Source organism: Chiroxiphia lanceolata, chromosome 1 (assembly GCF_009829145.1).
Source record: "Chiroxiphia lanceolata isolate bChiLan1 chromosome 1, bChiLan1.pri, whole genome shotgun sequence".
Lineage (NCBI taxonomy): Eukaryota > Metazoa > Chordata > Aves > Passeriformes > Pipridae > Chiroxiphia > Chiroxiphia lanceolata.
Window position 1 is genome coordinate 110506956 of NC_045637.1, and position 15111 is coordinate 110522066.

General features: G+C 42.5%; 1 protein-coding gene across 7 annotated transcripts in view; it reads right to left on the reverse strand.

Moving 5' to 3' along the window:
• Nucleotides 1-7932: 7932 nt before the first annotated feature.
• Nucleotides 7933-15111, reverse strand: part of MYRIP (myosin VIIA and Rab interacting protein) — a 210054-nt gene continuing 202875 nt past the window's right edge. For 6 of the 7 annotated variants that reach the window (XM_032678771.1, XM_032678725.1, XM_032678734.1 and 3 more), the window contains 5 exons: nt 14203-14364; nt 12430-12534; nt 12274-12334; nt 11361-11479; nt 7933-10739 (listed from right to left, as the gene is read on the reverse strand). In XM_032678771.1, the coding sequence (XP_032534662.1) occupies nt 10707-10739; nt 11361-11479; nt 12274-12334; nt 12430-12534; nt 14203-14364 (480 nt within the window). In that variant the 3' untranslated portion in view covers nt 7933-10706. The remainder of the gene's footprint in view (nt 10740-11360; nt 11480-12273; nt 12335-12429; nt 12535-14202; nt 14365-15111) is intronic. The other variant, XM_032678753.1, reaches the window with a different exon arrangement.

Sequence of the window (15111 nt, forward strand, 5' to 3'; positions counted from 1 at the left end):
AAACTGTTACCCAGAAATGAGAAATTTATTTTAATCCCCACAATTGGTGACCATACTCTCCCAAGTGGTGGTGGTGGGGTCATCTGCTTGATGCCTGGATGCTGAGTAAGGGCAGGACCAGGCAAAATATCAATCCTACTTCCTTGTAGAAGTACCCAACAATTGCCCCTAGGAAATAAAATAATTTTATTTCTTTCTGGAGATGCTGCAGTGAAATAGCATTATTTGTACTTTGAGGTTTTCCCAACTGGAAGCATCTTTATAGAAAAATTGCATGACAGATTTGCTATTGAACTTCCTCTTCATCCTAATGGGTTTTCAGCATTTCCTATCCAGTGTCAGTTTATAGACAGAGTCAGGCCTCAGAGCCCCCTTTCTAAGCACAGACTTAAAAATTGTTTCTTTAGGTAGTCAGTCCCACCAGGACTGGAGCACAACCCTGTGTCTGTGAAGAGAGAGCCTGTGGTTCCCAGGCAGCCCAGTAATGCTTCATGTCTCAGCTTCTCTGCAGGATGGTGCCCAAGGTGTGAAACACCTGCCAGTTCAGCTGCTGCTCCTCTACAAACCTTCACGGTAAACACGGTCTTAAGTCTTAACACAGTGAGGTCTTAACCAGCAAGGCTGTGATGACATGTTAGTCAAGAGACAAAGTTAAAAATAACCACTCCAAAGAGATGCCTATTGTAGAAATACAATATTGCTCAAGATAGTCTCATGCAGGTGAAATTTTCTCTGCCACTAAACTGGTAAGTGCCTGCTTAAGCACTGAATCACAACTGATTTCATCAGCTACTTGGGTGCTGTGCTGCAGTATGACCTAAAACTTATACGTGGGTGAGTTGACCCCAGCTGTGAGTTAGGGGCTTAATGAAACTAGGGCTGCCATCAAATAAGATCCCAAGCAACAGTCAAGGACGGGACAACAGCAAGAAGAACAAGGGCTTGGGAAGGAGTGCACGGACTGCAGCGTTCCAGCTTGCTGGCCCTGAGACCTTCCCACTCTCCTTTCTCCCCATACCTCGTCCCCAGCCATGAGTGTTTCCCCCCTTTAGAGATGCTCTTCAGACAGAGCATCTCAGCCGGGCAGCACAGAGGGCTTGGCTCTCCTTTGTAGAAAGCTTAGCAGCTAGTGCTGCTCTTGGCTGCCTGTGTCCCCTCACTTATAGGAACACAGCAACAGCCTCCTCCCCTCTGCTCTCCTCCTGGTGGGCCTGGGGCCTCAGCCGCGTGTCCTGCCAGGCCCCCCTTGCATACGCTGGCGCTGTCCTCAACTCCTGCTCCCTGCCCCCTTCCCTGATCAATGGCTTTCTAATAGAGCCACCATTCTCTACTCCTCCTTTTGTAAATTTAAATCCTGCTCACTAGTACTGCTGACGTCCTCCTGGTCCACCTCTTGACTCCCCCTCCCTGCTTCAAGTCCACTTCCCTCCAGTATAAAAGGCACAAGCCCCCATCAGCTGCCCTGCTTCTACTTGGAGCAGTGACTACCTGAGAAGCAGCTTTGGTGCAAACAGGTGAGTGCCTCCCTCTATCTGCTTCAGTGCTTGTCCAGGCTCTTGCTGGATTTCTTCTTTTCTTTCTGAGCTTTAGCTTAGCTACACTAACATATACAGCTGTGCTCTGTGCTGAGTGACTTTTGTCCAGTTTTTGTAGCAAAGGAGACTGTGCTGAGGCAATGTGGCTGAGCCCTCAGGCACTGGTGTGTCCCTGCAGGGAGAGCACAGGCAGCAGCCTCCAGTGCAGCCATACGCCTCTCATGCCACTCAGCCCTGAAATGGGCCTTGGTCCCAGGCCTGGGTTCACCCAGGTTCTGATCTCTCATGGGTACTTCCAGGGCTGCTTTTGAACATGAAAGGAGGTGAACACAGCTGCTGATCTCCTGTAAGATGCTGGCTTGGGGATTAAATAGTTAGTAGCACCTAACTTGGGGTTTGAAGAGCTAACAGCACCTTGTCTTCCAAGGACAACCATGGTAGGCTTGTACCTGATAGGTCTGCAGCAGGGCTTGAGTTTTGTATGCTTAGAGCCCCTGTGTGCCCAGAGGCAGAGCCAGGCTGGTCTCCCACTCCTTGTGTGAGGCAGACCCATGGCAATCTGTGATACCGTGGCTTCACTATAATTGTATTTTTGACTTTAACTTTCCTCTCTCATGTCAATGGAAGTTGCCAGACTACTGTCACAGATGTTGCTCAGCCAAAATTTAAAGACTTACTCTGCTTAGTCACCAAGCAGAACTGGCAAGTTGACCAGATAGCAGCGGTGCCAAATTTTGCTGAGCTCCAGGAGCAAAATTATTCCTGAAACTTTTAATTTTGTTCCAAATAGTCAGGTTTTAAATTTTTTGATGATTATTTAATGGTTAAAAATGGATGGCATACAGTGCAACTGTATGAGGTCTTCTTTTTTTTTTTTTTCAATTTCGCCTTCGAAAGAAAGCTGCAGGTCTATGGGCTGAGGCAGGTCTGGACCTCAGGAGATTACAGACCATCTCTCAGCCACAGTACTCTTGAAAGGACTGTGCATGGGTAAACCAGGATTTTTTGCTTAGTGATAAGACAGAGCTGGGTGTTAGAAATACTCAGGGTCAAGTGTTTGGCATTACCTCTGCCTGTGTTTCTTCCCATATAAACAGGGGTGGGACACTTAGGAGAAGAAAAATGAGGGAGGATTAGAGATGCTGAGCCCCCTGATTATTTAGGGGTGGCATGTTACTGAGGAGCAGTGGGAGCGATGTGCTTTGCAGAAACCCTAGCCAGGATAGGAGTATGAGTAAAAAGTTCAATAAATAACAGCACTGTAGAAGGTGGCTGGGATGACTGATTCAGGCATAGGACCAGCTGGTGGAGACTGAAACCTGGCATGCTTAGGAAAAAGTGTGTGCTAAAAGCTTTTCTCTGTATTTTTGTCCTTCATCAGCAATGAGCTTCAGACAAGCTCTTCCTTTCTGTAACACAGTTCCCAAAAAACAAGACACAAAACAAAAGAGCAAGTAATCTGGAAAACCTGTCAGCACCCTTGTAAACACACTGGAGAGATGCCTAAAAACACCTTCTTTTTGTCAGTGAACATAAGGCTTTGCTAAACATGGAGCAAGAAGAGATGTACCCCAGCTGAAACTGAAGGCAGAATTCACCCCCTGTGGTTTTAGGCTAAGATAGTCCTGTGATTGTCATGAGATTGTTATGAGCTACTTAAGTTAGAAAAAGTTAAACCGCAGTTCTGATATCATGAGTTAAAATCACTTTCCTCTAAATTGCCTGGTAAGAAACTATTGGGGTGGGAAAAAGCCTTACAGAAACCTTCACTGAATACTAGGGGTTAAGGAGCTTTTGACTGCATTTTAATGAAAGACTCCACCAGGTTCTCCATGTGCTTTTGCTGTGTTGCCTGTTTGGTGTGCTTAGGAGCATCTCGCATCAAAGATTTTCCTTCCCGCTCTGCCTGTACTGAAAGCAGGCTATGATTTTGGCAGCAACTGGGGAAAAACCCCACCCATACATAAGGAGAAGCCTCTATGTAGCCAGAGCTGAGAGGATTTTTTATAGCTCTGTGCTTATATATCTCCTATAAGTGATGCTTAAGTAAACAGGGCTCCTGCTGACTTCTGTAGGAGAGGCTTTAGGCTGTCAAATACGTAGGCAGAGCTTGCATGTTACAAGACAGACTGTCCTGGCATGTCAGCTGGGAAAACTGCTGCAAGGAAGCTTGTACAAAATGCTAGAGAAAGTGGTAACCCGAGCCTGGGCTCATTCACCTCCTGGATGCAATTTTCCCAGCTTAGCACTTTCTGTTCTGCCCAGCCTGTCCCATGGGGAGATGGGAGGCATTTCTCATTCAGTTGCATCTGGTGCATTTACAGGATTGCAACATCTATCAGTGGAAACCATAACTGGAAATCGTACTTTTGCACTCTGGGTGTGATGACAGAGGAGGATAATTAATACTGAAATGCATTTAGTTGTAAAAAGTGTGTGTAAAATGCAAATGTTAGATACATTTTACAAGTGAGGAAAGGATGCCGGAGGTAGTGGCTAAAACACACTTTGGTGGCCAATGCCCATGGTCATACAGAGGGCCACACAGCAGTCAGCACTGAGCTCAGGGCCAGGACTCAAGTGCCCTGTGAAACCATGTCAGGGGCTTTCACTGCTGGAGAGAAAATATTTTTTTACCTCAGTAGATGGCTCACTGCATAGCCTTGACCTTCAAACAGAAATGCCCAGGACATCCCCAGCATCAGTGTTCCACAGGACTTACACAGCCAAAAAATGTCTCTGTTGGACAGGAGCACGCTCTTACAGTTGACACGTTACTTCACCTTGACAACTTTAACTCATATGTGTTCCCCATGTTCGCTTTTTTCCTCACAGCCTTCCCACCATTGCTCTGTCATGTGGCATCCAATCTCCTGGACACCACGTGCCCAGTGGTCACCAAACCGCTTAAAGCTGGTCACTGTCTATGTGCTGGTGCTCTTGGTATCGCTCAGCTTTGCTTCAGGACAGAGCAGGCCATTTAAACATCAGATAGACAACAGAAGTAAGTATGATTCTCACCTGACATAATGGTGACCCCACAGTCTCTGCTGCACTGAGGGATCAGGGCTGGGCTGTCAGAAAAAGTTCAGCAGCAAATCCATGTAGGTGTTTCTATGGTGAAATGTTGGTGTGGGACCCTGTGCTTCCATTTAACCATATGCAGAACTTCATGTCTTTCTCATAGCCTTTAATTAACCGAGGCAAATAGCAATATTGCTGATAAATATCAGAGAAGACACTAATATGCAAAAGATAAGAAAATGTAAGGTGGTATACATCAAATATTTAAGCACCAAATATCAGCTGTATTCTGTAGACCTGACGTAGTTCACAACCAGTTCTATATAACAAGAAAGCAAGGGCCAGAAGCTTAAGTTCACTTTACAGACATCTTCATTTCTGTCTGGGAGCACAAGTTGTCTGAAAGTCCAACTACAAGTAGTTGAAGTGTCTCTATTCAGAGATGCTGTGAGGAAATGAGGCTGGCCAGGTGAGGGACAATACCATGTGTCCCAAATAAAAGCTTACACACAGTCCAAAAGATTTTTGAGAAAATCATACCAAGAATTCTTGTCTTTCTCCAAGGACCAAAGGCTGATAGTTGTATGTGGAGTGGGAGAAAGGGGATGTGAGGAGTAAGGTGTGTGGGCTCTCGGTAGCACATCTTTCTCCATTAAAGAGGACTAGAGATATTGGGAACCTCAGTTTCTAGGTACATGGGTGAAAAAAATTAAGTTACTTGTGTTTTGTTGGGTAGGAGGGGTGTTCAACATTGTGCTGAAAGACTTAAAAGATATATTTATGGAGAAATTTAAAGGCAAAGTGAATTTTTTATTTTCTCTGTTCAAGCATCAAAATGCACTGGGGAAAATCCTCCTGCCTTGCCTGAGACTTTCATATCACTGGGATGATATATAATGTGCTTAACTTGTAGTCTATTCCTGTTCCTGACAGGTCTCTGGGTTTGGAATGATTTGGCATTTCCTTGGGGTGGGATCATCTCCAGCACATTGTAGAATTTCACTCTTGCTATATCTTAGTCCTTTAATAGAACTATACCCCTCTCCACACCTGCTCCAGAACTGTACTAGACTACAAAAATAAGTCAAAGTCAGATGCTTTAAAAGGGGAAAAAAAAAAGTCACCCATGGAAACAACTTGCTAAGTGAATAATAATTTTAATGTTTACCCCTCACATAGGAATCCCCTCTGCAATCCACTGGATTTGTTAGCTTATAGAAATAGTGTATGTGGTACACACTGCAGAAAAATCTGATGGATAATTTGGCATATGTTAAAAATACAGGTTGCAGACCAGATGGATGAAAATTCATTTTGTGTCTGAATTCTGTTCTTTCAGAGTCTATACATAGAAAGCAATTCTCAAAGGCACCAGCAAGTCGTGTGTCTGGCTGCAGCCTTTCCCCTTGTTTTTCCTTGTGGGCTACATCCTCAAGATGTTCAGGAAACACTGCCTCTAAGTGCAGTAGTAGATGCCTCACTGACTGCTTTGAATTCCAGGTCCTGAGATTGATCCTTTTTGGTATGTGGGCCGTGGGGTTCGTCCCATCGGCAGGTTTGGGAAGAGGCAGCTGAGAAGCAGCCATGGCAGCCTCAGGCCTGTGAGCAGACACCTGGATTTCATTTTGAACACTTTGTGGGAGCAAAAAATGTTGGACACAGAAGACAATGACTGGTGATCTCTCTTCCCCAAGGTGGTGACCCAGCCTCTGTTCTTTGAGTTGTGCCCTCCCCTGCACCTCAGACCTACAGTTCTGCTTTTGCCCAGCAATTCCACGCTGCTTTTCTTTTTGCTCCTTGTGCAAGTTCATTCAAAAAGAAACATGTTCAGGGTGCAGGTAAAAGACAATGCATGGACACAAGCACTGACTGCCACCACAGCTTATAAAAATGTTTCTTCGTCATGCATCCCCAGCAATCTCCTGATGCTGCTCACTGTAATGCTAGGTTTATCCAGAACCAACACAGCTTTTGGGCTGCGATTTAAACTTCGCAGCATGAAATGTATCATGAAACCCTCCTGTCTCATTTCAGAGTCAATGGCTGTTGATATGTAAAAATAAAAAGCAATGGTTGGAAGAAAGAAAAAAAGGCTCTCACTGATTTTTAATGTACCTTCATGCATTAATGGCATGAAATGCTTGTTCTCTGTGTGTAGCTTTTATAGAGATTGTTAACACCACTCATAAGAATGTTGCCCTGAAGTACCCCTTGGCCCTTCATGATTCTTCCTGTACTGCTGGAGAGATATATTAATGAACAAAGAGGAGCTCCTATCAAAGATAAGTATTTTCCCCTGCAAGGAAAAAAAAAATTGGCTAATTGAACTCCTTGGAGTAGTTTTGTGCCTACTGCATATAATCATCCACCATTTTCCAAAAGGGGTAAAGGCCTGAACTAGCTGATTACCTTTAAAACAATGTAGTTGTTTCCAAGTACTGTATCTGAGCAAGCTAAAGTCATTCTTTGAGGATCACAAGCCATGTACCATCTACTACGTTAGTCCACATCAATAAGCCTGGGGTTGTGGCTCAACACTCATGTTTACTCATGTTAATATAACCTTGTTATATTAATTTTATAAGAAGTTTTATTTAGAATATGTTTAATGTTGATTAATAACTATTAGCAGGAATAATGATGTTTAATCTATGGTTTATATCCAAAATAGATAGTTTACAAATTAGGTAATGACTGATAGTTAAATCCAGGCCATGAATCGTTCTGCAACAAAGTAGAATGAACTTCCGCTTCTAGTTGTGCTTTGTTAGAATTACTACTAAAATTGAACAGTGATTGAATTAAACATTGCAGATATCTTAACCCTTTTTTCTCTTTGCAAATGGTCTGTCAGCAATGGATGGATTTTTATTATAATAAGGTACTTACTACCCTTTATAATACAACATATCTGCTGACCCAAAGTGTTACTTAAAACATGCTGGTTTTAATGAATTCTTTCATGGTGGAGAAGATATACTGATAATTATTTTGATCACAGGACTTTGGAAATATGAGATTAAGATTACTGGCAAGGTTCTTGCTCAGATTTTGTAGCAATCCCAAAGAGAGTTAAAGAAATTCCACCTGAGAAACTGTTTGGGATGGTAGTTCACCTAACAGACTTGATATTTTAGAGAAGACTAACCATCAAATGTTCCTGACACGATTCCTCTCACCCCAGCCCAAAAGAAGGGAGTCTGAACTGAGTGTGTCCCCTTCCCCTCGGCAAACCCCGGTACCTCTGTGGAGCTGCCCATCTCCCAGGTGTGACCGTGTCACTTGTAGACAGGCAGCACCTGAGCACCACGCGTGGCTGCGTGTTCTGCACGCTTCCTGGCCAAAGTGCACATAAACTGAAACCACAGAGAAGAACTTTTTGTTTTTCTTTATGAATCAAGTCCTTGAAAAGGCATTCTTTTCATAAATCGCTTTTACTCTTTTATAATTTCTCTTGACATATAATTCTTGGTGAGTATGCAGATAACAACAACAAGGCAAGCTTAATATTCACTCAGACTTAATCAAATAGATCATATAGTCTTGATTTTACGCATTAAAATATTTTCATTTATAAAAATTAATCTAATTATAAATATTAACACTAAAGATTGAAATCACTTGATGACAAAATAATTCTTTGTGTGCTATAACATATGTTTTTATGATTTTTTTAAAACAGTAAATTATATCTTTGCACGTATTTGGCACAATAAACATTTGTAAAAATTCAAATGCCTTAGAGCAGGTGGGATTTTTTTAAATTTTTTTTTTTGCAATGCCTACACAGTACACATTTTTCTGTCAAAGAAGACTGAATATTTTAACATTGTAACACGATAATAGTTGCTTTTCATGCCTCTTAAGGAAAACAACCTATTCCAAACTTCATTGGCTTGTTTAAATCACACTAACAGAACAAAAGCCAAAGAATTATTCTATTAAAATGAGTAATTTTTGTATTGATATTACATACACAATATTAGTTATTATTTATTAAACAAATATGCAGACCAACCACCATTAATGACATTTCATAACACGCATACCTGCATAAACCAGAACCTGGGAATGTATTGTATACATACACAAGAACAGTCAATGGAGGAGAAGACTGAATAACAAAAAAATTACTAGGCATCCTACTCTGTTTAATCTCCTTTACTGGATTGCATATATAAATAAAATCTATTTGTTTTATGTATATATTTATATATTAAACAGAGTGGGCCGAATTCTGCCCTCACATCTGTGCAAACCAGTTTTAGAGAACTAGTATTGTATGAGAGTAAAAGAAGGCCTAATTTCACCCAGAATGAACACACTGGTTCAGATCTTGGGCAGATGGAAATTCCTTGAAGGGATGGAATGACGCTTATGTATTCTAGGTGGGAAGATGGTTGTATTTATTCCAAGGGTTCCTTACATGCAGCTGGACATCAGAGTATTGACAAGCTAGATGTCAGATGTGGGTAGCAGATTTGCATCTGGAACCATTTTTCCAACCAACCTATACAGCCATTCCTTGTCTTCCCCACTTGCCCCCCTAAATGCAGCCTAGTCAGGAAATTTGCCCAGTTTTGCTCATATTTGCCTAACCACAGACATTTCATGGCTTGGTGTCTGAGAGGACTGCTTTCCTGCTGTATGTGACACTCTGCCTGTGGGTGTTCACTGGGAGCCCAGGGAAAGAAGGAACTCTCCTCCCTTCCTGGTACCCAGCGCTCCCTGGAGAGCTAGCCACTCCTCAGTGCTGAGGTGGAACTTGCCAGCCTGTGCCCTTCTTCACAGCACATTTCATGCCAACCCTGTCTGCATTTGGGTACCTGCTCTGCCACTTGTGTGGAAGGCAAGGGATTCGCTTATCACCACCTCTAACTACCTCCTTTGTATTCTTCAGAGCATAAAATACCATGAATTGGCAACACCCTTCCCCAGGGGGGTGAGAGGAACACCCTGTAAGCAGCATATTCCTCCAGGACTTCTGCTCAAGGGTCTTCCAGTTTGACTCAATTTAAAGGTCTCAAGAAATGAAAGAAGAAATATTACTATTCACAATTGAATTCAGAGTGGTCCAGTGGTAGTGGGGTACGTGTGGCACCAGCAACAGGACTCAGCTACTCTGTGTTGGCTACAGACTAGTAAAGGAAGAGATGTATGGGCTACATTTGCCCCCTTCTCAGAAACACCAGGGAACATTAGAAAGGAACCTCTTACAGGCTGCAGTCACCCTACAACCACCAGTCAGTCAGCAGAGATCTCATCCACAACACTTTTACTTTCTTTTTCCAATCTTAAAGGTTTGGACAGAATTTATTCTGAACTACAGCGTGGCTGGCCACCATCAAGTGGACAATGCTACCAAGAAGAACAAGACATACAAAGGTGTTGGTTTCACAACAGTGTTCAGATGTTTCCAGACACCGGGATTGTAACTCAACAGACATCTGGTCCACATGTGTGGCCACCAGTTCATGGTTCAACATGACATCCATGCTCCCCATGCTGCCAAGAGCAATTTACCTAGCTCTAGAGCATTCAGTCTGCCAAACGTACCCTCAGTGAACAGAGAAAACTTTGCACGTCACATCTCCTCCTACAAACCCTCTCAAAACTTCCACTGACTCCCTGGGAGCAGAGCTAGGTACACTGATTCTCCACACCGACCATGCAGCTGAAAAGCGGCACACACTGCACAGAGTTGTTCTTATTGCTCAACAAGACGGATGCCTACGTGAATAGTAAGAGGCCAGCAAATATGGATCACAGGTCTGCTTTGGCAGATAATTTGGCCTATAATTATGACTGATTGAGTGTACAAAAACATACTGCAGTTTAAAGACAACATACTTTAGTACAATCAATAGGGAGAAAAAGTGCATCTTAAAATGTGGAGCCTTGCTTTTGAAACTCAGCATCCTGTCTAGAGTCCTGTGAGAACTTTAAGGCAGAGTTTCCTGTAGCAGACCACAATGCTGAAGACTTGGACAGCTTTCTCAGTGAGGTATCCAAATGAAGCCCTATAACTGAGGCTCTGTGGGTTCTTGAGGGTCCATTTTCAGCTGGACATACGCAATGGCTGTTAAGTAAAGGCACTCTAGTGTACAGCCTTAGGCAGTGTGTTATTGGCAGTAGGGAAGTGTAAGTTTAGTACATCACAGCAGATCCTATAGCAGGTTCCTAGAACAGAGAAGGACAGGAAAGAAAACATGAGTGAAACACAAAACAAGCCTGCTGAAGCTCTATAGAGCCAGGTCCTTCCCCTTCTCATATATCCAGTGCCAGACTGCTTCAGAACAATCAGTTTTTTCCCTTTATATGGCTGCTATAGAAGAAATGAAGCCTATTTGTTCAAATCCTGCAGAGCAATACTTGGCCTAACTACCGCTTAAATTCCACTTAGATAACATTGGAACATTTCTCAACAATTAGTGAGAATCAAGGTGACTCTCACCTGCAAGTTACAGTGTGCAGCTGGTTCTGTGAGGGTCTGTTTCAGAAGTCTGAATTGCAGGGGACCACTAATTTATTTATTTTTTTAAAAGTAAGGGTAGCACATTCCTGGAGAGCTGGCAGCCAGGTACATTTTCACAGGCTGACATTCAGGAGCTGCTATACTATGGTGTACATCTTCCAGGACACTGGTCAGATTTCTTTAGACCTGCCTCAGCAGTCTCTATTTTTTTTTTCCTCAAACTATCAAGAGATGTTTTGTGAAGATGCTGAAATATAGCTGCCTACACACATACTGCTATCTCTCTATTTACTGCTTTTAACAGAGTTTTAAAAACATTTGTTTACCATTAAGTCCTTGGCAGTGCTTTTCCTCTCTTTAGTTCTTTGTGTTAGAGATCCTTGAAGCATGAAGTTTCTGTTAAACGTTCTGACAGTGGTAACTGGAGAACCATCTATTGTTTCACCTGAGAAAGATACAAAAAGGGAGATTTTTCACATAAGAGATTGAAGCGGATGTAAAAGTATTTATGAAGAGTCACAGCTTCCAGAGAGATAAAACTTCCCCTAAGATGTATGAGGAAAGCTGGATTTAATTTAAATTAAAAACAGCAGGCTGTGGTACTCCAAATTTATTAAAGTTTGAGGCTATGTCAATCTGTGGAATTACAAAAGAGTAATGCAAGGTTGAATCGGGTCCTAGAAGTGTCAGAGATAACGCACCATGGGGCTAAAAAAAAAACCAAACCAAAAGGATAAAACATAAAAGAAAAAAAGCACTTTATTTTATAAAGCAAATTCACAGCCATTGCATAACATACCAGGAACATTGCTGAGCCACATCATATGGACTGAAATTAGCAAACACAGGCTTTAAGAAAGTGGTGGATTGTGGAGGGTGGCAATTGGCTCTTGGTCACTGCGATCACTTGGGTGTAACAAACTAACCCCAGGCATGCTGGAGGGGCAGCATGCCTCTTGCAAGTATTCAGCATTCCTCATTTTCTTTCTCCAGCCTTCTGCTTCTGTTTCTATTTTTTTGCCACTGTCACAACTCTCACTGAAGAGAAAGTGGTGATGTTTTTTAATATGACAAATGGGTATACTGTATAATGCAAATACAATGGAAAATGAGGAGGATGGACATATTTAGGCTTTGATTTTGTAGCGCAATCTTTCCCCTACTTTGCTGAACCATACATTATATTGAACCTTATAAAGAGAGTCTCTCTCTCTAATGCACATAATAATTGAAGCGCACCTTTTATTGGTGGAGCTGGAAGTTTTCTCCTCTGCTGTCTTGATGTGTCTATTGTATGCATCTGTAAATAACACATATGCATTACTCAACTCCATTATAGAAAAAGAGGCAAGATTTCCCCAATGTATTTTTGAATACTACATAATGTTCTGGCACCTGGTTTGTTTGCTTTTGATCCCGTTTCCTTGTCAGGCGAACACAGGGAGCCACGTTCAAGCCTGCAACAGTGAGAGCTGATATTCTGCTCTCAATATCTGAAATCTTCAAAGAAAATAAAGAGAGAGACAGACAGATGGGGAGGGGGGAAAAGAAGTTTTAAAATTACTGTGGATGCCACTACTAAAATATAACCCACCCCCAGTCAAATCCTCTTTATTAAAAAAATATAAACAGATGGCTAACTTCTTCAGCAATTCTGACACTTCCCTGAATTCTTTAGTCCTGATGTTAAAAGGGGCTTAATTTGTTAGTAAAGATGGAGTAAAAGAACAATCCAACCTACCTTGTGAATCCAAGGAAGAGGCATTTTACTCCTTTTGAGGAAAAAAAGAAAGGAGGAGAGAAAACCTGCATCTGCCATCTCCCAGTTACCTTTAGCTGCATAATCACGATTTCATTCAAACTGTGTTTTTCAAAGGCTACATTCAAAGAATGACTTCATGGGACACATTTCCTAACTCAAATTTAATTTCATGCAAAGTACATCTTCTGTCACAAAATCTAAACATTTGATCTTACATATTTATAATTTAAGTGTATATGTATATTAAACACAAGCATGCAAGCACACACTATATAAAAACACTGAATGGAAAACAAATTGCTTGGGGGAAAGTAGTCTGATATCAAGAGTAGTGGAAACAAGTATTGACAAAAGGGAAAGAAGTATCGAAGAAGTCAGACATATAATCTGAATCCTGATTCATAACGACACCTGAAGCTGTTCATTCTGCAGAAGACCCTCCATTGGCCTCTTTGCCATCCTCCTTGCATAGCTTAGGCCTCTCTCCTCCTCACCGGTCACCTCATTAACAGATTTATAAAATAATGACCAAAGCCAACAAAACATCACTGCCAGTTTGCCAGCTAGTGTGACAATGCACTTCTGGCATCAGGGAGATGTCAGACTGTCAGATTATTGCTCAGTCCTGAATTGAGCATGCTTCTGTTGAGTAAAATCATCAGCGACTTCCTATTAGACCCTGTCACAGGCAGTTCAGGGTGTCCCGCTGGATACAGACCGGTCAGTGAAATCATTGACAGTGACCTGCAAGCAGTGTCAGCACCCTGAGGTCTGGCAGCATTACCTTGTTCAGATTTTAGCACCAGATCACGATGTGTTTTTCTGAGCCCTAGAACTTCTGGAGCCTGCTAGAGTGATGCTAGATTGCATCCCACAAAAGCTAGTGCCTTTTGGCTGGGATGTGTGCTGCTTAGCGCCTACATCCCAAGGTAGGCTTGCAAGTGCTAGGCCCTGTGCTTGGCTCAGCCTCTGACTGGCATTGGCCTTTGTCAATAGAAAGCCGCCAACACTGGTTTCTTTTGGGAAGTGCTTTACGATTTGCTGATTAGATAAACTGCCTATGACTGTATGTGCAGCCTGACCACAGCCACACACATGACACAGAGTGCACCACGTGAGCTGCTTGGCAGCAAGGAGTTGTTCGGTGTTAGCATTGCAATAACAGGCTGCTGCACTCCCATGTCCAAAAACAAGCTGAGGGAAGAAACAAACAAACAGAGTACATCTGCCTGGGCTGAGTTACACATCTCAGTTATGCTCTGCTCAGCTCATGTGATGCAGTCAGCATCCTTAAATCATCAGACCACTGCAGTACAAAAGAATATTCAAAGTAAGTGTGTGCGGTGAGGTGAGTGCTAGGCAAGGCAGTGGGAAAACTGCAGATAGGGAGGAGCTGCTGTCCTCACCTGAAGCTCTGCATGATGAACCTGGGCAGCTGCTGTGGCCACCTGATCCTCCAGATCAGCTAGCTCAGATTCTTCAGTAACACTGTTGATCTTGCGTGCGGCGTCTTCCAGGTTGGTCAGCTGCCCCTCGAGCCCATACACCGTGCTGGCTGTCAGGTACACCTGCAGGGCCAAAGCAGGGAGAGATGTCAATGTTTTGTGGGCATGGAGGTTTGATCAGATTGCATTTTCCATGATACCTTTGAGTTTCCCTGCTTGCTAACCCACTACAGGGAGACTTACCTGGCAGAAGAAAGGCATGGGGGAATAATCTGAAACACACACACCCACAAAGAGAAGGGAGGAATGAGGTGGCTGCATTACAAATTTCATAGGTGCTACAATGGTATTCCAAAACATATTTGTTCCAGATTGATCAGCAAAGAAAAAAGTTGAAAAGTTTGCTTTTTTGTTACTGATATTCAATCACATAACAAACCCCCTAAGTCTATAAGGGAAAATCAACAGATCACGCCTCATATAAAGCTGCGTTTATTAAAAGATGCCTAATGCCTTGTGGCAATCAAAGGTGCATCAATAACTGTTCAGCAGCACATCATTACTAACTTCTTACAGTCTAACTGTGCTTACATGTATAACAGTTTTCCTTCCCATACTACTCTCACCCAAATATACAGCAGCCAAATCCTTCCCACCTCCTGGGCCTTTTAGTGAATCTTTGGAGGATCAATAGACTTATCTGGGCCAGATAAGACAGAATTATTGACTTGCTAATTTAGAGTTCTTATCTAAAAACAAACAACTTTTAATATTTTGATCCACCTAGGACACTTATGATAACTACAGCTAAAGGTTTCATTTTCCATTCAGCTCCTCAGAGCAATAATTCATGATATACTGCATTTTATT